General features: G+C 31.1%; 1 protein-coding gene across 7 annotated transcripts in view; it reads right to left on the reverse strand.

The window, feature by feature from the left end:
* Window positions 1–9285: 9285 nt before the first annotated feature.
* Window positions 9286–23327, reverse strand: part of LOC117180843 — a 291065-nt gene continuing 277023 nt past the window's right edge. For all 7 annotated transcript variants that reach the window (XM_033373373.1, XM_033373372.1, XM_033373371.1 and 4 more), the window contains one exon: window positions 9286–14723. In XM_033373373.1, coding sequence (XP_033229264.1) covers window position 14723 — 1 coding nt within the window. In that variant the 3' untranslated portion in view covers window positions 9286–14722. The remainder of the gene's footprint in view (window positions 14724–23327) is intronic.

Raw genomic sequence — 23327 nt, forward strand, 5'->3', positions numbered from 1 at the left:
ATTTCATTTACAAAAAAAGTTCTATGGTTCAAAAAAAAATTTTGTTCAATAGAAAAAAGAGGTTGGTAATGTAGGAATTCCACTGTGTCGCATGCCCTTAAAAGATTATTCAACGATTTCAATAATTTCACAAATGTACACACAAGGATTTTAAAATTTTCGAAAGGTTTCAGATAGATTTCAATAATTTTCCAAAGATTTCAATGATTTCCCGAAATCTTCAAATACTCCTAAATATTTTGGTTAAATTAAAGAGATTTCACAAGGAATTCAATTATTTTCTTCGAAATCTGGGATGCATGTATATAAACGAGAAAGTTGTGAGAGGAAGTTTCGAATTTTGACAACTTTCAGTGAGGTCGATGTGAAAATTATGTACGGCGATCTAACCTCAACTCGGTACGCGAGAACGTAGCGCCACGGGTTGACGTACATTGACGTACGGTCCAAGTCGAGGTTAGCAAGCCGTACATAATTTTTACATCACTCCACTTTTTTCCCCTGATGACAAAAGATCTAAAACTTTTTGGAAAAACTTCTTTGATCCCTAAGGAAGATTTTTTTCACTGGAAGTTGTCAAAATTCGATACTTCCTCACACAACTTTCTCGTTTATATACATGCATCCCAGATTTCGAAGAAAATATTTTTGTAAATTCACTAAACAGCTCTGAAATTTTTTTATAATAAGATAAACACTATAACAGTCGTAGAATATGTTGAAGAATGTTTCATAACATTTTCTTGAAAAATATCAATTCCCGACAAAAATCTACCGAGTTGAATGCAAAAAAGTATTGATTCTTTTTTTGTTGAAAATTGTTGTTTTCCTTAAATAACTAAAAAACGAAAAAAACTTCTAATTTTGTTATCGTAAAAAAAATATGCGCAATAAAATAGTATATATGTACAAAAAAGATGGGCAATAAAATAGTCTATAAGTATTGATGGTCAACACTCAAATTTGAACAATTTTGAAAATTTGCTCAGCGGACAATATTAATTCTCCCTGTGTTCGAGCGCTAAAGTGGTTATTGCATCCGCGCTTTCAATTCTACATCAAGAAAAGAAAAACAACAAAAATATGAAAAAATGGCTTTATAATCACAGGGATTGTAAGAGCGATTAGTCTTTATCTTTTCATAAGTTTAAAGCCTGAATACATAAAAGTCGCTGTGAAGCAGTAAAAAAGGGTGGTTGAAGAGAAGAATGAAAAATAAAATATTTATGAAGGGCAACAAGGAAAGAGTTAAGTACAAAAGCTGTTCGAACCAGTCAGTTGTTTCTAATGATGATTCCTGTCGTGGAATATCACAAGCACTTCCGCTCTATCTGAGCAATAGCAATATAGCCCTTAGTTTATATTGAGACGACGGTGTTAAACGGTACGAAGACTTTTATAGGCCTGTGCGAATCCGCGCACTCACAGCGATATTACGACGCCCGTCGTGTTTCCACCTAAATACTCACGTCAATCCTCGCGTCCTTCATTCATGTTCACGTTTATGTCGTACTTATAAACGCAAGATTACTTTCAAAATCATCTATAGATAACTTCTTCAACAAATTCCATATTTAAATTACTTGGTTGATTATTCGTTTTAAACTCAAATTGTATTTTCATTTTCAACTTATAGATACACTATCGGTCAAAAGTTTGGTTTTACTCAGAAAAATCGATTTTTTGTTGTTGTTGTATTTATCGCTTTATTTATACCGGAGCTAAAAAAATGTCTCTTTATAAGGTTGATTTTTTCGAAATTCTGTCTAAAATAAGCCCAGGGTGAAGCCTATTTGTCTAGTTTTTAAGTAGATATTGCAAAAATAGTGTAAATTTCAATGTTTTCTTAAATTTTCAATAACTTCCGAAATAGTTAACGTTTTTCCATGTTCTTGTGCTCATTTTGAAGCTTTTTTTACCGTATCACAGCAGCTTACGAGAATGAATCATAAAAAATTTCTTTTCGAATTGCAACACCTTGAAGTTGTAATACAAAAGTTGGATACATTTGAAAACATCTTATCTGCAGGCAAATCAGAATAAAATTGAAATAAATATATATTTTGAGGAAATTACATAGGAAATTCATGATTATATGTTTCATATATTTTACAAAAATATTTTTGTTACTAAAAATAATATTTCGATTTTTCCAACTATTTTGTTACAAATTCAAGTTCTTGCAATTCGAAAAAAAACATTTTTTACAATTAATACTCGCAAGCTGTTGTGGTACGGTGGAAAAAATCTTCAAAATGATCCCAAGAACATTAAAAAACGTTGACTATTTCGGAAGTTATTGAAAATTTAAGAAAACATTGAAATTTACACTGTTTTTGCAGTATCTACTTAAAAACTAGACAAATTGCCTTCAACCTGGGCTTATTTTAAACAGAATTTCAAAAACAATCAACCTTTTAAAGAGACATTTTTTTAGCTCCGGTATAATTAAAGCGATAAATAAAAAAAAACTATTTTTCTAAGTGAACCCAAACTTTGACCGGTAGTCTATATTAAATTGTTATGTAATGTACATTATACATATTACTTTAAAATTGTATTTTTAATTTATAATAATAAATTGTGCTGATTACTTGGTCCAATAATGTTTAGAGAAACGAGAAAAAATCTAACTCGGCCCGGATTTGGACCGTGAAGCGTTATCCAATTACGACATCGGGATCACGCATTCGTGTACCATGAGACCCAATAGTCGGCACAATTTAAGATAAGAATATAATTAATTACACTGCTAGACAGAAGGACCTTAATAGTCTGAATTATATACAGATTCGGTGAATTCATTTAGATTGGAAAATCATCTCGTGGAAATATAGATCGTAAGCCTACAAATTAAATGGCAACGTGAATCGGGTAAGGCCAATTTTCACCTGAGATGTTCGTAATTGCTTAACGTTCAACTAGAGAGTTCAAATCCGAGCAGAGGTATATTTTTTCTCATATCTAAAAAAATTATTGGACTAAGTAGTCGGCACAATTTAACATCAAAAATTAGTTAATTATACTACTCGACAAAATAACATTAATATTATAAATTGTATTTTTAAATTGAAAACTTCAAAAAGGAAACTTTTTGTTGTGACGATTTTCAAATTCATAAAAGAAAAAAGATTCCTCATGCAATAACAAATAAATGATCCTGTGTGTTAGTAGCGCAGTTCATTAAAGAATAATACACTGAAAAAAAGTTGTTTAAGTATCAAGTGGCCACAGAGAGCAAAGTCTACGAAGATCTGAACGACTTTCATTAAATAGTAGAATGGTAAATTAATGAATAGTTTTAAAAATGTCGTTTTGGTTTGAAAGTTCATATTTTTCTGTAGATATATAATAATTTTTGTTTTTAAAGCAACTGATTAATGAAAAATTCGTATTTTCGTCTTGAAAATGCAACAATCTGGATAAGAATTCAACTATTTGATCGCATGTTGAACTACTTTGTTAATAATTTGTTTGTTTTTTTTAGTTTAAGATTCATAAATTTAGTTAAAACTTCATTTCTTTGGTTCGAAGTTAAACTATTTTCTTGCAAATTTTTTTTTTTAATATTAATTTTTTTAAAGAGATTTAACTTATTTATTTTTGGTTGAAAATTGAGCGTGTGGATTCCATAACGTCCTTAAGCCTGGTCTAAAATCGCCGCAAATAGCCCGTTGCGGCGCTGTATGACTCAGCGATGCGATGCGGCATCGTGACGCAAGGAATAGCCGTCTACAGTGGTCGCGAGTGGCACTGTTGCGACAGCCAATCAGAGCTTACTATAAAATTAACTGTTTTTTCATCGTGCGTTGACAGTCAAATATTTTTCGCCTCTACAATGGATCCCTCTGACCCGCAATTTTCTCTTTTGCAGTTTTTTCCTTTTATTTTAAATGCTTTTCAATGTTTCTCACATAACACACCAAACCAACAAAAAAATCTAGACAAATGCAAAACAAAATCACTCGAAATCAGTGTCGACGACGCCACAAACGTGTAGTTGTACGAGATTATGTGATGAAACGCTCTGATTGGTCCTCTGACATTCGACGCGAGATCACGCGAGACGGTTACGGCGCGAAAAGTTGCGTTGAACCAACTTTTCGCTCTCGGTTACTTGCGGCGCGGCACTTGCTTGCGGTGCTGCAACGGGCTGTTTGCGACAATTGTAGACCAGGCTTTAGCGCTCGGACTTGCTCTCCCAGTACGCTGTGCCTTGCGGAAACGCGGAAAAATTTCCGAAAATTACCAACTTCGGAAATTCACTGCGCAAAAAATATGACTATACGCGACTCGACGAGCTGCACAACTTTTATGAAGAATTTTTTTTAATCAAATTGATATTTTTTTTTTTCTAAAAATTAAAAACGGGAAATTTTCATTGTACCAAAATCAATTACTTTTTAAACTAAACTCGCGAAAACTCGGCTTCTGTTCGACGAAATGATCTCTTTTTTTTTCTCCAAATAGAAAAACCCCTTCCGATGCCAATTATGTTTTGAAAGTAGATTTATGTTTTATATTTGCAACATAAAAATTGTTGCAAATCATTACTGCCAGGAATCGTTTCCTCAGACTTTGACGGACAAAAGTCTGCAGGGAAGTATCGCGGACAGACAACTTCCAGTGGCAAAATTGTTCCTTGATGTTTAAGGAAAACATTGACCAAATTTGAGCTAAATCGATCTTTTTGTTTAAGAGATTTAAGCGAATTTTTATTGCCACGCGCGCACTCGATACAAGTCGACCGACGCCCTCGTACTGACCACAGTTGTTTAGAATAGGAATTTACTGTTCATAATCGCCCACAGGTCGTATTTTTTAACCGATTTCAAAGTTTTTTTTTAGAAATTTTTCAGCATTCAGTTTTCAAGAGAATTTTGGTTTGGTATTTTTAATTTGTTGTCACTGAGCAACAATATATGAACAAATAAAGCGAAAAAATTGGCCATTTCAGCTTTGTGAATTTTTATCTCAAGAAAAAATACAGCAAACGACTTAACATCAGCTGGAAGTATTGAAAGTCAACATTTCTCTTCACAATGAGCTATAAAATACGAATAAAGTATTATTTTCAACATGCCACCACAAGAAATCTGTTTTATAGGGTCCTGAAGAAACTCCATAACTGAAAAAATGAGTTTTGCTATTTTTGGGTGCTAATTAATATTTTTTTAGGTTTTTTAAATGTAAATTGTTGCTAATATATGAAATAATACTAATTCAAACTTATAGCTAAATGCTTAAAAAAATTGTTTAAACAATTGATCACTTCTACTTTTTGTCCAATTTTCAATTAAGCTTAGGCGATACTTAATTATTGTTAACAAAAATAATTGTTTTAACAGTTTATTATTATTGTTAATAATATTCAATTTCAATAATGCTAGAAAGTTGCGGTTTTATCTGAATTTTTAACTGTTTGTCCACTTCACAATTAGAGTGAGGTGGATAATTAATTAATGTCGAAAAATTAACTTTGAAAATAACTTAATATTATTGCTAATGGTACCTAATTTGAATAATGCTGGAAAGTTGCGGGTTTTTCTGAAATTTTCAACTTTTTATCCGCTTTTCACTTAGTATGTAAATAATCAATGTAAATTAAACAAAAATAGTTCTATAATTAATTTATTATTGTTTATAACTGTCTTCTCTTATGTAAGTGAGGAAATGTGCTGGTTTCTTCTTAAATGTTCAACTTCCTTCTGCTCATTTCAATTAAATAACTTCCTCTTTGGATTTATTTGTTCATTTGACTTTAAGGTCATATAAGTATTCTTGAAAACATTCCAAAAAAATTTGAAGATTATACATATTATTATTATTGTTTCTAACTATCTTCTCTTAAATCAGTGCAAGAAAATTGTTGTTTTTTAAATGTTCAATTTTGCTTTGCTTTTTTAGTCATTAAAAAGTAATGAATAAACCTGATAAATTATAATATTTAAAACAATCTCCTTCTTTTCTATATGTACATTTCTTTCTGAAATAAAACGGATATTTGAAAAATATGCTTCAAACTTTCTACATGGATCCCAGGGATTATCCGGAGTAGAAGGGGAGGGGGGCTGATAATGAAATATGTACAATACCAAATTTTTCTATTATGCTTTGTAAACAACTGCTTATTATAATTCAAAAAAAAAATTTCACAATTCATTTACAGACCTAGTCCTCCCACCTACTCCTATATTATATTCCATTCTATGTTTCCCTCTCTTGTATAAGATAGCTAGTTTGTTTGAATTAATTTTTTATTCCTTAGAAAAAAGCAAAGAAATGTATTCAAAACAATCAATACTATTTCAAAAATGATCCTTTTTGAGGTTTTCTTATTATTTTGTTTTTAACTACAAAGTCAAAGCAAAACTAAATATTTAGGAAAAAAGCATATTTCTAGCATTACTCTATGAAAATATAGTTATAAACAATAAACAATTCTTTAAATAAGAATGTTTCTTAACTTGAATTAACTATTACATTACTTAGTAAAAAGTGGACAAAAATGTAAGAGTTCAGAAAACACCGCAACTTTCTAGCATTATTGAAATTGAATATTATTGACGATAATAATAAATTGTTTAAACAATTATTTTTGTTAACAATCATTAATTATCACCTAAGTTTAATTGCAAATTGAACAAAAATTTTCAAAAATTTGAAAAAACCGCAATTTATATCTAATTTGTTTAAACAATTTTTCTAAGCAACTTATTATGAGTATGAAGTTGTATTTCATATATTGGAAAATATTTGCATTAAAAAAAAACCTAAACAAAATCGTAATTAGCGCCAAAAAATCGCAAGACTCATTTTTTCAGTTATAAAGTTTCTTCAGGACCCTATAAAACAGATTTCTTGTGGTGGCATGTTGAAAATAATACTTTATTCGTATTTTATAGCTCATTGTGAAGGGAAATGTTGACTTTCAATACTTCCAGCTGATGTTAAGTCGTTTTCTGTATTTTTTCTTGAGATAAAAATTAACAAAGCTGAAATAGACAATTTTTTCACTTTATTTGTTCATATATTGTAGCTCAGTGACAACAAATTAAAAATTAAACCAAATTCTCTTGAAAATTGAATGCTGAACATTTCTAAAAAAAAAACTTTGAAATCGGTTAAAAAATACGAGCTGTGGGCGATTATGAACAATAAATTCCTATTCTAGACGACTGTGGTCGGTACGAGGGCGTCGGTCGAGTCGTACAAAAGTGTGCGCGTAGCAATAAAAAATCGCTTGCATATCTTAAACAAAAAGAACGATTTATCTCAAATTTGGTCAAAGTTTTCTTTAAATATCAAGGAACACCTTTGCCACTAGAAGTTGTCTGTCCGCAAAACTTCCCTGCAGACTTTTGTCCGTCAAAGTTTGAGGAAACGATTCTTGACAGTAATGATTTGCAATCATTTTTATGTTGAAGATATAAAAACGAAATCTACTTTTAAAGCATAATTTGCATCAGAAAGGAAAAAAACAAGATCATTTTGTCGAAATAAGCCGAGTTTTCGCGAGTTTAGTTTAAAAAGTCATTGATTTCGGTACATTGAAAATTTCCGGTTTTTAATTTTTAGCAAAAAGACTATCAATTTCATTAGAAAAGTTTCTTTTTGAAAGTTGTGCGTCTTGTCGAGCCGCACATAGTCATATTTTTTCGCAGTCAATTTCCGAATTTGGTAATTTTCGGAAATTTTTCCGCGTTTACGCAAGGCGCTGAGCGTACTGAGAAAGCGAGTCCGAGCGCTAAGGACGTTTTGGAATCCACACGCTCAATTGTTCGTTTTTAGTTGAGAATTCAACAATTCGATTGAGAATTATGCATTTTGTCACAAACTCGTCTTTTTAAAAAAAAATGTAATTCTCTTTCTTGAACATTCAACTATTTGGTTGAAATTTTACGTATTTTATTGAAAATTTGTCTTTTGGCTAGAAAAACAAATTTTTTAGCTACAAATGCAAATATTTGGTTAAAAATTAATCTGTTTAAGTTGAGAATTTGAATATTTGGTGAAAATTCACTTTATTGGTTAAATTGAACTACTTTTAATTTGAAAATTAAATCACTTACATGAAAGTTCGTTTTTTTGTTTGTTGAAAATTAGTTTTTTTAATCGAAAATGATTTATTTAGTCAAAAATAGTGCATTTAACTATAATTCCAAAAAGTATATTCACATATTTTCAAAAGATCTTAAATTGCATAAAAATCTGTTTTATTTGTAATTTTTTGTTTTTACTACTAAAAATTACGTATACAACAAATTCGTCATCATTCTTTTTAAATAGGAAAACGTTTTCATTTTTTTCGGGTGCCAAACTACTAATTTTTTGTCGTTTGGCTGAAATATTTGTTAAATTTCAGTATTTCCACTGCACCATAATTTACTTATGGTAGTATAAAACGAAGTTCCAAGTTTAAAAAAATGAACTACTTTTTTTTTTATACACTTAAAACTTGTTAGACTTGTATAAGATATTTTAAGGTTATATAATGAAGAAAAATAAAAAAGTTGTTGTGAAAGCTTTTTATTTTATAGAAGATCAATCGAAAAATTAGCAATTACAAATTTTAAAAACAAAGACATCAGAAATGCAACGGTAAAAAAGAATGATTTTTAAACTATTAGTAATAATTTTCTTAAATGCGGAAGGTTGTAATTGTTTTTTGTCTTCTAATTTATAATATCGAAAAAATAAAACCTTTTTTCCTTGTGTTTTCAAAAAAGTGTTACAACTTTTAATAATTGCTTTGCAATTATTTAATTGGCTTATTATTCAATTATTAAAGCTTTACAATTATTGCAAATATTTTCACTATATTATATACATATTTAAAAAATATTATTCCATTTCTAAGTTAAGTATTTACGGTTTTAAAATGCAGTAGTAACTAAAATATTTCGAAAACAGAGCAGGAGAAATTGAATTATTTTATTATTTCAATCGTCTCAAGTTGATAAATTATAAATTCATCACAATTCTTATAATTTAACTATTTTCACAAGTAATTCTAAATTGTTACGAAAAATTACACTTTTCGAATTATTTTGCTTCATGGGCATTCCTTCTGAAAATAAATTTCCGCAGTACTAAACATTGTTTAATTTATAACTTTAAATAACTATTTGGTCCGTGTGAATTTATTTTGGTGAAAATTGTATGAACCTTGTCTAACGGCCTTTCTTATTAAGCAGAAATATAATTATGATGCAATTAGGTTCTTAAAAATGTGCAACTATATTATTAATCTAATGGTGAAGTGGGGAATAAATAAAAGGGTAATTTTTTAATTTCGGTCATTATTTGTTTATTGTAATTTAACGGTTAAAATACGCCAAGTAGGTACAGTGTACACTGAATCCACGAACAGCAATTCGTGCATACAATTCGTACATTTTTTGTCCCCAGGATCTTTTTCATACCATGTCCTGTTAATCTTAGATTGTATTCCTTGAAGTGCATCCATGTACAAGTGCAAACGCCGAAAAATCATTCACAACATATTACAAAATCTCTATCAATAAGATTCTACAAAACGAAGGTTGAGTATAAATTGAAACTCAAATGTGAATAGATCTCGTTTGTTTTAAAAAGCCGCACTCATACAGGAGCCCGCCTAGACGAGCATTAAAAGCAAACAAAGAATAATAAAAAAGCCATACAGACATTTTTTTATCGCCTTTACTCTCTTTCTCAGACGTAAGATAAAAATATATGAATAACATCCACTTTAACAGCGAATAATTAAAATAAAAAGATTTAACATTAAACAAGTAAGCTCCTATTTCTTTAATGAACAACAACGCTCTTTGCGAAAGACTAAAAATATTTTCATTCAAATATTGGACGAATGCTCGCCTAAACGGATTGTGAGAATGCGCTTATCTCCGAAGTCGTCCAATAAATATATAAAGCGGTCAAATCTATTGATATAATATGATTAGTAAATACAGATTCAATCGACTTCGCAAACCCTCTTACATGGCCGACCAAAGTCGCTCAACTTTCACAGTAAGCACCGTAAAAGAAGAAGTTTCAATAGATAATTGTGATTATCCGGGACCATCTTTATTTCCGAGTCAATCGAATTTTGTCATTTTTACTGAAATAAACATGTACAACAATGTTTAACTATTATCTGATTATCGTCGTGCGTGAGCTTTTCTTCAACACTTACGTCGTTGAGGACTTTTTTTCATACACCCTTCCCTAGCGTATACACATAGACAGATAGGTTACAATACGGTTAAAAGTTAGTTTAAAAAATATATGGCGACAGTACGTAAGTTTAAAGAGGTTAAAAGGTACGCAACGACGTACGAGCCAAAAGTACAACACTCAGTCATCCCAAGGACTAGGAGTGTAGTCTTCCCGAAAAAGCTTCGGCGGCGTGGCATCATTTATACGCACAGTAACCTTGAGCTACTGCGCTTGCGTTAGGGTCGCGCTAGTGAGCCGCAGTTGGCGCGAAATTCAAAACGGTTATTAAACACTGTTCTTGTATATAAAATTAATAATTGTCATAAAATGTACAATAATTTATATGAATTGTATTTACTCACATTTTTTTTGGAGAAAAACAAGTTAGTTTTTGATGTTTTATAAATTTGTTCTCAACTGAAATCAAAAGCTATACAATTTATATCTATTCTTGTGCATTTTATGTTAATTATTTATTTTAATAGAAATAATTGTATTCAATACCCATTTTGAATTCCGCGCTATCTGTGGCCAACCAGCGCGCGGCTAGGGGGTGGTTTGGGTAGGTATGAGTGAGTGAAGTGGCCGAGAGTTGTATCGTTGTTCTCTTTTCCACCTATACATCCCCTCCAACTCGCCGCGCCAATCTTGTATACGTGACGCCACATCACAGAAGTTCGGTCGGTGAAACTGCACTCTGTGCCGCATCAGACAAAAAACTAGCTCATCGAAATTCGTGGCTATGGCAAGAAAAGTACTCGTCTGGGGAAACCGTGAAGGGAATAGAATTCCATCCCGAGATTATTTTTTTAAATTTTCAGCCATGAATAACTTTAAATTAAGCTTCATTGGAAACTGAAATTAAATTAATTGAATTTAAATATACTTCAAATATAAAGAATGCAACTAAATTCGCAGCGAATGTTATTTATATCAGTGACTTTTATGGAATTCACTACATATCAGTGAAGTTTGCTAAAATTCGGGAATTCACTTAAATTTAGTTGAATTTACTGAAATACAGTTACAGGAGTAAACGAAGAAAATGTGATATATGCACTTGAGTTCATTTCTTCATATTTGGGGTCATATTTAACTTGAATCCCGTCGATCAAAATAAAGTTAAAAATTGACTATTATAATCAATCAGGATATCAAATAACTGAAAAACAAAAAAAATGTAATCTATTACTTTTCTGAAGCTATTAACTGAATGAAACTGGATTTATTTACTTTTGATTCTGTAAAGGCATATTTCACGGATTATTCATGTTAAAATTATATAAATTTGCCATTTTTTATTTACAGGTAAAATTACAAGACAGTTTTGTCATATGGTTACTATATCTGAAACTTTAAAAATAAAATCTTAATATGTCGTAAATCTGTTGTCTAAAATAACAAATTTTATTTTATTTTTTGAATATAGGTTGAAACGACGAAGAAAGTAATTTTTTTCGACGTTCATTACTATCTCAATTTAACAAAAAAATTGTTGGAAAAGCAGTAGAATATAGCAGAATCTTTTAACCCAGGTAAGAAAACAAAATACAATAAATTACAATAAAGAACCTCAATGTGAAAATTGCACGTTTTTTTCAAAAAATTGGGAAAAAAATTATAACATTATTATTTAACTAGAACGTACTTAAAAATTGTACAAAAAATTAAAATTTTCACGTCGTTTTAATTTATTGTAAAAATATATTTCTACAAGATTTAACTTTATTACCAGAATTTTTCGGAGTTCATCCAAATTTCGTTATATTCATATCAGTTGCTTCCTGTCGGTCTTTTTATTTTATCTGAATTCACTTAAATTCCATTTTAAAATTTTATTTTACAAAAATTGAGTAAACTCTTATCAAAGTAGCTGAATTTTCTAAAATAAAATATAATTCTCTTCGATTCCCTCCAATTTCGTTTGAAGTTTTATTTCAAACCAATTTCCTGAATTTAGATAAATTGCACAAAAAAATCACTATAAATTAACTGAACTCGAGTAGTATACCGTAATTGAATTGAAATGAACAAACAGGAATTCAGCTGAATTTTTGTTTAATTCGCGATTCTTACTTGAACTTTACTAAAACTATTTAAATTATCTAAAATTTTAAAGTGAATATATAAAGGGTAATTTTTATAGGATTCTCTCCAAGAATCTTAAATTAAAAAAGATTAAACACAAAAAGAACGATTGAAACGATTTGAAATGACTAAATTAAAAGGAAATTTTACTCAACATAATGATTTTAAGAGCACCATAAACTGTTACATTTAGTCGCCCTGAAGGCATAGTACGCCACGTCGATAAAAAAACAATTCATTATCAAGAACAATATTAACAAAAATCTTAATATTATTACAAGCGTATTTTATCTCAAGTAGAAAATCAGGTTTTAAAATGGCGTAATATGAGCTTAAAAAATGCATTTTTTCTGACAATTATTGTACACCATGTTAACAAAATATTTCTAAATGAATAAGGAAATAATAAGAAAATAAAGAAATGACATAATGTAATTCGAACTTTTAATTAACTTTAATTAATAATTGCAATAGCTCACAGAATAAATTTCGGAAAAAAATCTATTTATAAAAGAGTTTAACACCTACTGAACCTAAAAATAATAATTGTTCACAGAGGGTAAAATCGCCTCTTTTCTTGAAGAACCACAAATTTCGTTCGAAAAAAAATCCTGAGAATACCCAAAAGCAGTCTAGAACGATCTCGAATGGGGAAAATGTGCTGGCACTTTAGGTTCGATTCGTCGCGAAATCGTGAAATAAAACACACTGGAGGTCAATTTAACAAGTTCTAAGTAGTTCAACGACCTATGCTCGTTACCTCCTCAAATTAAAGAATATCTCCCGCATTTCCAATCACACCATTGAACAAACACGCCAATGTATGTACACTCTCAATCTCTCACATAAACGTGTATACAAATACGTACACGAAAAAACAATTTCGGAATAGTAGAGGACCAAATATGTATTTGTTGAAATCTGTCTCTAGTAAATGAACTTTATACAATTAAAAACGGTTAGAAAGTATCGCCATACTCAACTCCCCAATCTGGGGTTAGGAGTTACGACTGCTAACCCCAGATTGGAGCGTATATCGTAGAGGTTCCGGTTAAACCTCTATTTTGATTGTAAAATAAATTACGCAAAGATGATTTGCTCTGGTTGCTTGACCACTAAACAATTCCGAAATATTGTACGTTCTGTACGTCTGGATTTCGTATACACGCACGTAACAATGGAACAAAAACTGCTTACAGCTCTAGGCCTAGATATAGTCTCTAAAATAACATTTAAAAGGTTTAACTAAGCGTCTCCTGGGGAGATTAAACATGACTTTTCCATCCTAATATCACAATAAATAAAAAACAAATCTGCAAATCGACTTGCATGTGGTACAACTTTGTAGTCCAGAGTTTATTTATGTTACATGGGCCGCAATCACTGGGCATTTCTTCTCTCGGTCTTTCTTTCTTTTTATGTCTTGTCTTCCTTCTTCCTCCTTCCTTCTTCCTTCCTCTTGGTTTCGCGCTTTCTTTTTCCACTTTTCACATATTTCTCTTTCGGCAGCATTATGATATCGCACACTTTGCTCCTCTATACAATTAATTGTGGTCGACGCTTCCTGCTGTCGCTTTATCACGGACCCGCTCCTTTCATGCCAACGAACAATTTTGTCCTCCTTGCCGTTACCACTTCCGCTACAACTGGTGGCGCGGTCAAATTCGATTTTATTTTGTGTAAAAATTTAACCCATTCGAGTTGGGGAGAGAAATGACAAGAACGTATTATTTAGAAACTAAATGCTTTTCTTTTGCGATAAGCAAATTCAATGGAAATTTCGTTCTTTAATTGTATGTGAAATGTACGTATGGTATGAATTGCAAGCAGGCCTCACAGTCCCTATGGGATAAACAATGGGGTAAGAATTGTACTTTTTTCATTCATGGTGTAATTCTTAACGCTTACTAGATACCCTTTGCTTATAATATTGAAAAATTAGGTAGAATTCGATTTGAAAAATTAGATACCACAACTGAATATAGGGTACAATGGAGGATATTAGTGAGAGGCCTGTGAGGCCTATTTTAGAGATGATAGAAGTTGGACGATAGATTTTTCTTTTTAGCATTTTCAATTTTTGTCAAGCCATAGTGACAACGGCAAGGCGCACGCAACCTGCAGTAACAAGATCTGTGACACTTTTGCATGCCATGTCAAATTTTCTGTTTGCTCTTTTGCAACAGTCGACAGATGTGGATTATTGAATCCAATATTCAAGAAGTCTTGAATTAACGTAATTGACTTAAGTCGACTTAACACTTTGCATTAACGATACTGCTTAAAAGAACTTGTACTCTGGAACAACGAAGGATTTCGGACTTTAGCTGCCGAAGTCGCTCTTCCTCATTTAATTCGGTTCGATTATCTTCTTTGGATTCAGCCACTTCTCAGTCTCTCTCCATGCATTAAGTCAAGTTTTTCAGGCCAATCTGCAATCAAAAATAATGGGAATTTAACACATGAATATATATATATATTTTTTTTTTTGAAAAATTATAAAAGAAATCGAAAGCCATTTAAATCATTACGTTTCAGATAATGAATTACAAATAAAAAGATAATAAAGGCTGGTACTCGGGCTAAAAATGAAGGTTTTTTCCGTGCCCTGTATGTTAAACATATTTAATATTTCCGCCAGGTACAATCTGTTTCATCTCGTGCAATCTCGCAAAAAGAAGGTTAACGCCGAAATAGTAATTTCGCTTTTTACTTCCTGCCATTTCAACTTTCCTGTACTTTTACGTTTTTCCGCCAATGGCAGCGAGTTCTTTCGTTAATTAGTTTGAAACGGGAGTTCTAAAGAAGCAGGTTGAAGAGAAGGAAAACAGAGGGCGAAAACCGGAAATAACGACCGTAATATAGAGTTATGCCATGCAGATATTACACACATTTCGCGCCGACATTTTTCATGTGAGAAGTTTAGTATTGAGAGCGCCCGCAAATTTAAATTCGCGGCGAGTTGAAGGATATATAAAGAAGGACGAAAACGAGGACGAAGAAGGATAAAATGTAAAAGGTGACCAAAGATATTTTTCTTCCCATCCGAGTAAAAAAAATATCAATGTTAACTGTATACGATTCTAAATAAAATCTCACTAAAGGACCGGATTCTTAAATACTTAAAAAATATTACAATCATATACTGCTAAGAAATGCCAAGTAATCAAGTTTTTAAAGAATATTTTAGATGCAGCAAGGACTTGTTGACACTGCAACACTCATCGCAGAACTCAAGGTAATTTAAAAAAAAATATTTCATAAGACAAATTTTTTAGCACACAATGGTCGCCACCATTGTGTGCCGAACGTTTGAAAAATTCCTAAAGCAATGTATAATTAAGGGTCAATAAAATCCCAACGATTATTTATGAACATTATTTTTATCCAAAAAATGTCAAAGATTATTTTAATTTTGTGCTTAAATTGATCGCATGTCATAAAAAACTTGTATTCCGAAAGACACAATTCAGTGACTAAACTTTTAGTTAGAAATTGGTTCAGACGGTTAACGTATCGAGCTATCTCGCCCTCGAACTAAAAGAAGAGGTCTAACTTCTCGTGATTAATTATCAATTAAAGGGTAATAAATTATATGTAGAATTAAAGAAAACAACCATTGTTCAACAAGCTCTTCGCCTGGGGTAATTGCTAGAAAGATTGATCAGCGATCAGGGTCGAAGCAGTATTGCGGAACAAACATGTTATTTATATATAAAAAAGAGTGACAAACAATGAGAGTCTTTTAGTTTCTTTAATTTTTGGTCGGCCTCTCCCAAGAGGATAAGGGTAAGGACGAAGACGAAGACGAGGTCGTCATGAACGACGAAAAACCTCAGAACAAAAAGATAGAGGATGCGGGCAGAAGCGTATATTATACTCGCCAAAGCAATGTTACCAACTCGAGAACTGGCGAACTAGCCGACAGTAAAATCCATTTTATGTCTCCCTCGTAAAGTCAGTCAAATGAAACCCGGACTTAGTTTTCATACGTGCACCCACCAGACCAGCCCAGGCGAGACCCGGTTTCCTTTTCCTGCCCACCGTATCCCCGGATCGCGACTCCTTTTTCCGCGGATTCTAATCTCCAAGACTCAGGAAGAAGTCAACCGTTTCTGACTCTCCGTCTGAGCTGTAAAATGAAACATGGAACGATAGCGTGATCTTGGCGCTGATAATTTTTCGGCTACCAACTTTATAGTCTTGAGTTAACTCGCTTGATAAAATTAAATCCCTGACGTTCTTCACAGAAATTATTCATATCATATCCTTTTCGAAATATACCGGTACCTAAACCGAGTCTTGTGTAGTTTATGTCTTCGAATATATAAAGCACTCAAAAGATATTGTTCAATAAAATTAGAGAATACAATTGTATCCATTTAAATTCCAGGTCATTTTCCGGTCAATGGGGATGTTGCATGAAATGAGATGAAAACATACTTTGTTTCTTTGGTAACTCATTAGCATATTCCAAGAATAAAAATTGTTATATTGCCTTAGAAAAATCTTTTTTTCAGAAATAAAATTTGAATATCGGGCCCGCTAGCGGCATTTTACACCAACACCATCGATTGGCTATCCTCTCGGTGACGTAATTCACAAATGTCTACAAGCAGTTTTCATGTAATCTTATTATCAAATATTCATTGATAATAATTATGAAGAAAAGAATGACAAAAGTCTCGCGATTCCAGCCATTCAATTTACGTGCTATGGGCAATACCTAGCACTCTCCCATCACCTACCATAAATTACGTAACAGTTGGGGGAGGGGAGTCTAGCCTAGTGTTACACAACGGCAAAAAAATAGAGGAAAAAGTCGGAAAAGCGTGACGGGTGAGTGGGGGGGAGTCAAAATTATCTGTAAATTTTGTTACGTAGTTTATGGATTCATTTCAAACAATTAGAAATATAATTCACTTCATGCATTATCCCTATTTTTTAATTTTTCCGGTCAATTCAAAACATTCCAAACATCTAAATGACTTTAAACGACTTATAAAGATTTCAAGAGATTTCCTAAATGTTTAAATGTATTATCAAATAAGCTTTGTCGTAAGAAGTACATTTCTGATTTAGAAAAGAGAATTTTTTTAATGAATTCTAATTCTGAATTTGAACAGGAATTCTCCTAAATCAGAATTAAAATTATTGTCCAAAATAATTCATATTCCATGTCAAAAAATATCTGTTCGAAGTCGACTAATAATTCTTGATACAGATTCCCTGTTCCAAAGTGAAAATTGTCATTCTTTACGGTAATTACATCTCCGAAAGTTGGAATTATAATTCATCATGGAAATTCGTTGATCCAAGTCACAATTACATTTATTTCCAAAAATTACTTGTTTTAAGTCAGACTTATATTTATTTTCAACATTTTTTATTCTAATTTAGAAATTCATCAAGTACTATTTTTTTAAATTTGGAAGAGGAAAGTTTCAAAATCTGGCAAATTTTAGCTTGAAAAAAAATAATGTTTAAATTTAAATAAATTCTGATTTGGAACGACAAATTTTCAGAATCTACAGAATTCTGACATAGAGCAAGGCTTGTTCTTAAAATTTTCCTTTTTGTAAATCATAATTAAACTTATTTCCGAAGATTTACCATTTTATAAAAAAATACCTGTTCGAAAGTAAAATTATAATTCTTTAAGAAATTTCCGATTGCAAAATATAAATCATGATTCTTTTGAGAGACTTCATGATCCAAGTCAGAATTATATAACCAAAATTTGAATTCTTTTCAAACATTAAGTTTCATATTAAACATTCCCTGTTACAATTTAAATTATAATTGTTTATGAAAACTCCCTGTCCTTAATTAAAAATTATAATTCTTCACAAACAAAAAAACCGAAAATAAACATTATCATTCTTTACGAAAATCGGCAGTTTTAACTTACAGTTATAATTCTTTCACAAAATTCCTGGCCCAAAGGAAAATTTCTAATTTTTTGCAGACATTAACTGTTTCAAAGTCAAAATCATAATTCTTTACGGAATTTTCTGTTCAAAATTCAAAATTATATTTCTTTACGGGACTTCCCTGTCCCAATTGTCAAATTTATATTTCTTTACTGAAATTCCCTGCCCGAAATTCAAAATTATAATTCATTACTAAAATACCCTGTCCAAAAGTAAAAATTAACATTCTTTAAGAAAACTTCTTGTCCTGCCCTCAAAATTATATTTCTGGACTTAAATTCTCCATCCCAGAGTAGAATTATAATTCTTTTCGCAAATTCCTTATTCCCAGTCAGAATAAATGTAATTCTTTACGAAAATCTTTTTATATTTCTTTGATTTACTCTCAGTCCCAACTTACAATTATAAATCTTTTAGATACAAGTCAGACCTGTAATTCTTTTCGTGAATTCTTATTCTTATTATTGATTTATTCACAAATTCCCTGTCCCAACTAAGAATTAGAGTAATCAAATATATGAAACTAATTTTAATTTGCAATTAAACTATATTCGGGAGAAAAAACCTGGGCAATAAATTACATTCCCGGGTTCTCGATTTCCTTGTCAGATAGAAACACTGATTTTTTTTCTTAGATTTACTTGAACGTAAAAATATCCCACAAGCACTGATTGAATAATACTTTAATTTTATTGAAAAATTTTTTAATGTAGAGAATAAAAATGATTAACACACCGTGGAAGAAATGTTTGCTTTAGCGTTTCGGAAAATCAAAAAATCGAGATTTCGTGCTATACCGTAGGGTACACCATAAAAAAGAAATAAAATGAAGGTCAGTTTAGTACCGTTTTGTACCTATTTATCAAAAATCATGTATTCTCTTCAGAAACCAGTTGAAAAATTCCGAGTGTCAATGAAGAACAAAATTTCAGCTTTATGGATCGGAACGAGACTGACACAGAAGTACCTTTATCAAAGAATCACAGTCGGGAAATCAAACCTCGGAAAGCGGTTTTCACCGTGGCAAATTGTAAGATCTCGCTTTTACAACAAAGCGGATTTGTCGATCTCTGCTCTCGTAAAAACTCGTCATTTCTGAACGATTGTACTATAGAGCGTCTTTTGAAACGACAGCAGGATCGTAAAGCGAAACCCGAAGGATTCGCGGTACCTCTGAAGAACGTGAATCACATAGAAAGAACATACCAGAACATTCTAGAAAAAAAGTTTAGTAAACCCAAACGTTCTGGTTGAAGATTATTAGAAAAATTGTCAAGCTTATACAAGAACGGCTTGGAAAAATTCCCTGGAATTTTGCGAAATAATGCCAATAGGTTCGGGAACTTTCCCTATCGTTGATTAGGTAATATTTCCAAAATTTTGCGAAATATGACTTAAGGTTTTGGAATGTAAAAAATTAAATGTTACTTCAAATACATGAGAATTTATACTGGATCCATGAAATCTTAATTCATTTATTATTATGTATGAAGAGCGCCCCGTAAGGAAATATACTAATATTACTAATATTAATATTAATACAAAATTTCTGTATTCCACAGTATCTATTATCTAAAATAATATAAAAGAAAAGTCAAGGAAATATGCTTGGAAATTCATCAAAATTAATAGGACCCCTTGCTTTTAAAGCAACGGCTACTTCTTTGAAATCAGGGGTACCGAGATTTTAGTTCTTGCGCCAAAGTTAGAATAAGATCAATGAGCAGTTCTGTGAATTAATCTCTGAAAGTTTCTCTCCGTGTGAAGATTATAGACCATTGAGGGCATGTGATACTTCGTCGTGTGGTCAATCGTGTACAGTTTCCCCGGCTTTTTTTTCTACAAAAATGAAAAATTTTAAAAACTGAATTCGGAGATGCTATAAAATATCATAGCGGAAGTCCCCGGACTCTTTTTTGAGGGATAATAACAAAAAAATGTATTGTGCTAAATAAAAACTTTCTGCATCATTTTGAGGTTACGCCGTTTTTCATCTCTGCCTTTCCGATAATTTGAAAATTATTGATGAAATAAACTTTTTTAATTGCCTGCAAACAAGGTTAGTTCCGGGAGATTAGTTACTATGTTTATTTGTAAGTCCAAAGTTTTCGGCCAAAAATATTGTGTAGTTCGGAAGTAACGTTCGGGAGAATCGTAACACACATAACCTCGAAATATACACACATTGCTAGCAAAATAATTTTTTTTTTAAATAAACACAAAAAAGTGTGCGGAGACGTCCTTTAGCATGTTCGCTATCACTTCCCAGATTTTTATGACAAAATATTTCTTATCCTAGGAAAAAAGCCGGGGGAGTCTAACACTGAAAAAATCGATACTAATTCCTAAGCGCTATGCAAATTAATCAAATTTTGCTAAATTAAAAGTTTTTTTAATTAATCCACAAAAAAAGTGTGTGGGGACGTCCGTTAGCATGTGAGCTATCATTTCTCAAAATTTTAAGACAAAATATTTATTATTCTAGAAAAAAAGCCGGGGGAACCTAAAACTAGTAAAGTCGACAATTTTCTAAGTATCACATGCCCTTAAACCGTTTGCATTGTGCGATATTGAAAGTTTTATTTTCAAACTAAAAAGATTTTGGTTTCAAATAACAGATTTCCGGCGAAAAACGCATCACCCTATTATTTCTCAAATATTCTAAGTATCTCTTCAAATCTAATGATTTTTTATAAACATATATTTTTTGTTTAAAATAACAGATTTCCGGTTCGAAAAATGCATAAACTAAACTGGTCAAATATTGTTCTTTGAATTCAATAATGATTTCCGGTGAAAAATGCAAGCATAGCCTAAAGTTGTTTAAAGATTTTTAATCTTTTTTAAATCTAATGGTTTTTATTAAAAGAGCCGATTTTCAGTATAAAATTCAATGATTCTGAATGAAGATTTATATATTTTTGGTTGATAATTTACCTGTTTAACTGAAAAATGAACTGTTTGTATGCAAATTTAACTAATTTTTAGAAAATAAAAACTTGCGTTGAAAAATCATATTTTTGGGTAGAAAATTTAACAGTTTTGTAGAAAATTCGTTTTTTTTACGATTTAACTCTTTGTTTGATGATTGAACTTTTTTGTTGAATTTTTGTTTTTTTGATTAAAAATTAATTTTTCTGATCTGAAAATTTAACTACATATTATACTTTTAGTTGGGAATTTATCCTTTATAACTTGAAAATTAAATTGTTTAGAAGAAAAATCATGAATTTTGTTAAATTTTAATCTTTTTGTTTAGAAAAATAAACTTGTTTATTGAAAAAAAATTCTTTTTGGGTAAGGATTCCAATATTTGGTTAAAAATGGTCTTTTTTTGTTGAATTTAATTCATTTATAATGTTTTTTTCTGTTAAAAATTAATTTTCTAAGCTAAAAATTGGACGATTCCATTTTTGAGTCAAAAAATATCGTTTTTAGTTGAGAATTAAACTATTTAGCTTAAAATTCACTTTTCATCATTGGAGATTTACCTAGTTGGTTGACGATTCAACTTATTTGTTGATAATTCTTTCTTTTTAATTTAATTAATTCAACATTCTACTTTTTATATAAAATGCATCATTGTATATTGAAATTTCGAATATTTTGATAAAGTAATTTGCCATTTTGGATTAAATGTTTTTATTTTATGGTACAAAAGTCATCTTTATTGGTTGAAAATTTATCTGGCTTTGAAAACATTCCTCTGTTTGGATTAGAAGTTCAACTATTTTCTTGTAAGTTTAACTACTTTGTTGAAAATTTATCTATTTATCTTAAAAGTTCAATTATTTAGTTTTTAATGCAACTCTTTGTTTAACAGTTAATTCTTTATTGGTTAAAATTCGTCTTTTCGGGTTCAAAATACATCTTTTTTAATAGAAAATCTGTTTTAGTTGAAAAGGCAATATATATTTCGACGTCAAAAATTGGTAGCGCATTTTATGGACGACCTCTAAATGGGCGTGAATAGAATTAGTGAATAAGAATCTGATAAAATCGCAAGAAATTCAAGGAGAATTTCAACGTATTCAGGATAAATCCAAAGAAATTCAGATGACTTTTTAAAAAATCAATAGAATTCAGAAAACCTTGGATTTTCTGTTTAAATTTATTGAAAGGAGTGACTAAAGCGAGGACTAAAGTGATTTTTATAATTTAAGAAGTGATCAAAACGTTACTAAAAAAATAAAACTGAGTAAAAGTGACTTAAGAGACTGTGTGGCAACCATGCAAATGATGAAAGAGTCGATCGTTTCAAAACACATTGCTTTATATGGAAAAATAATATTTTATTGTTGCGGGGTAAATATGTGTAACATTTGATGGGGACGTCTCGCGTAAACGTTATGGGAATTCCACGACGCGGCGGGTTCTTTATGTCCAAGTTTCATTCTACCTCCCCTCATCTACCTTCTTCAGCCACCCTCGAATGGGTCGTTAAAGATTAGTATTCCAGAACTCGAATGACCCTAAGTGTAAAGCAGACTATAATATCAAAAAGGTGCTTCTGCCATTTGAAATGAGAGTAAAAATCTTCAGAATGGATCTAACCTCTGACACCATGGATTCTTATTGGTCTTTAAAATCATCCCCAGCTTCTTCCCATCTTTAATAGTTAATAGTCATTCGCCGAACTTGTACCATTTTTGTATGGGATAGATTTCGGAAACTTTAGATCAGGCTCGAAACTTCTTTCAAGATTTTCTGATCATTGAAGAGGAAGAATTTTTAACTAAATATAAATAAAATAAAAAGGTAAAAATAAAAATAATTTAAAGGTTTCAATTAACACATTTCCATCTAGCAACAAGATTCTTCACAGAAAAACTTTAGTTTTTACTAAAGTTGAGGCTAAAATAGAAGCTAGTATCTTTCAAAACTTGAGCTACAATATAAAATTGTGGAGACCCAAAAGGTTTCCTTTGGAGAAAAACTGAATAAAGAAAATGAAGTCATGTTCACAAACCAACCACTTATAACGTGGGGTTAGTAACATAGTTTTTTTATTATTACACCATTAAGCCATTTCCCTTTCGAGGTAGGCGTGACTCACTCGGCAGGGGAAAGGAGTAGTGTGTGGATGGGATAGAGATTTTTCAG

Source organism: Belonocnema kinseyi, chromosome 9 (genome assembly GCF_010883055.1).
Source record: "Belonocnema kinseyi isolate 2016_QV_RU_SX_M_011 chromosome 9, B_treatae_v1, whole genome shotgun sequence".
Classification (NCBI taxonomy): Eukaryota; Metazoa; Arthropoda; class Insecta; order Hymenoptera; family Cynipidae; genus Belonocnema; species Belonocnema kinseyi.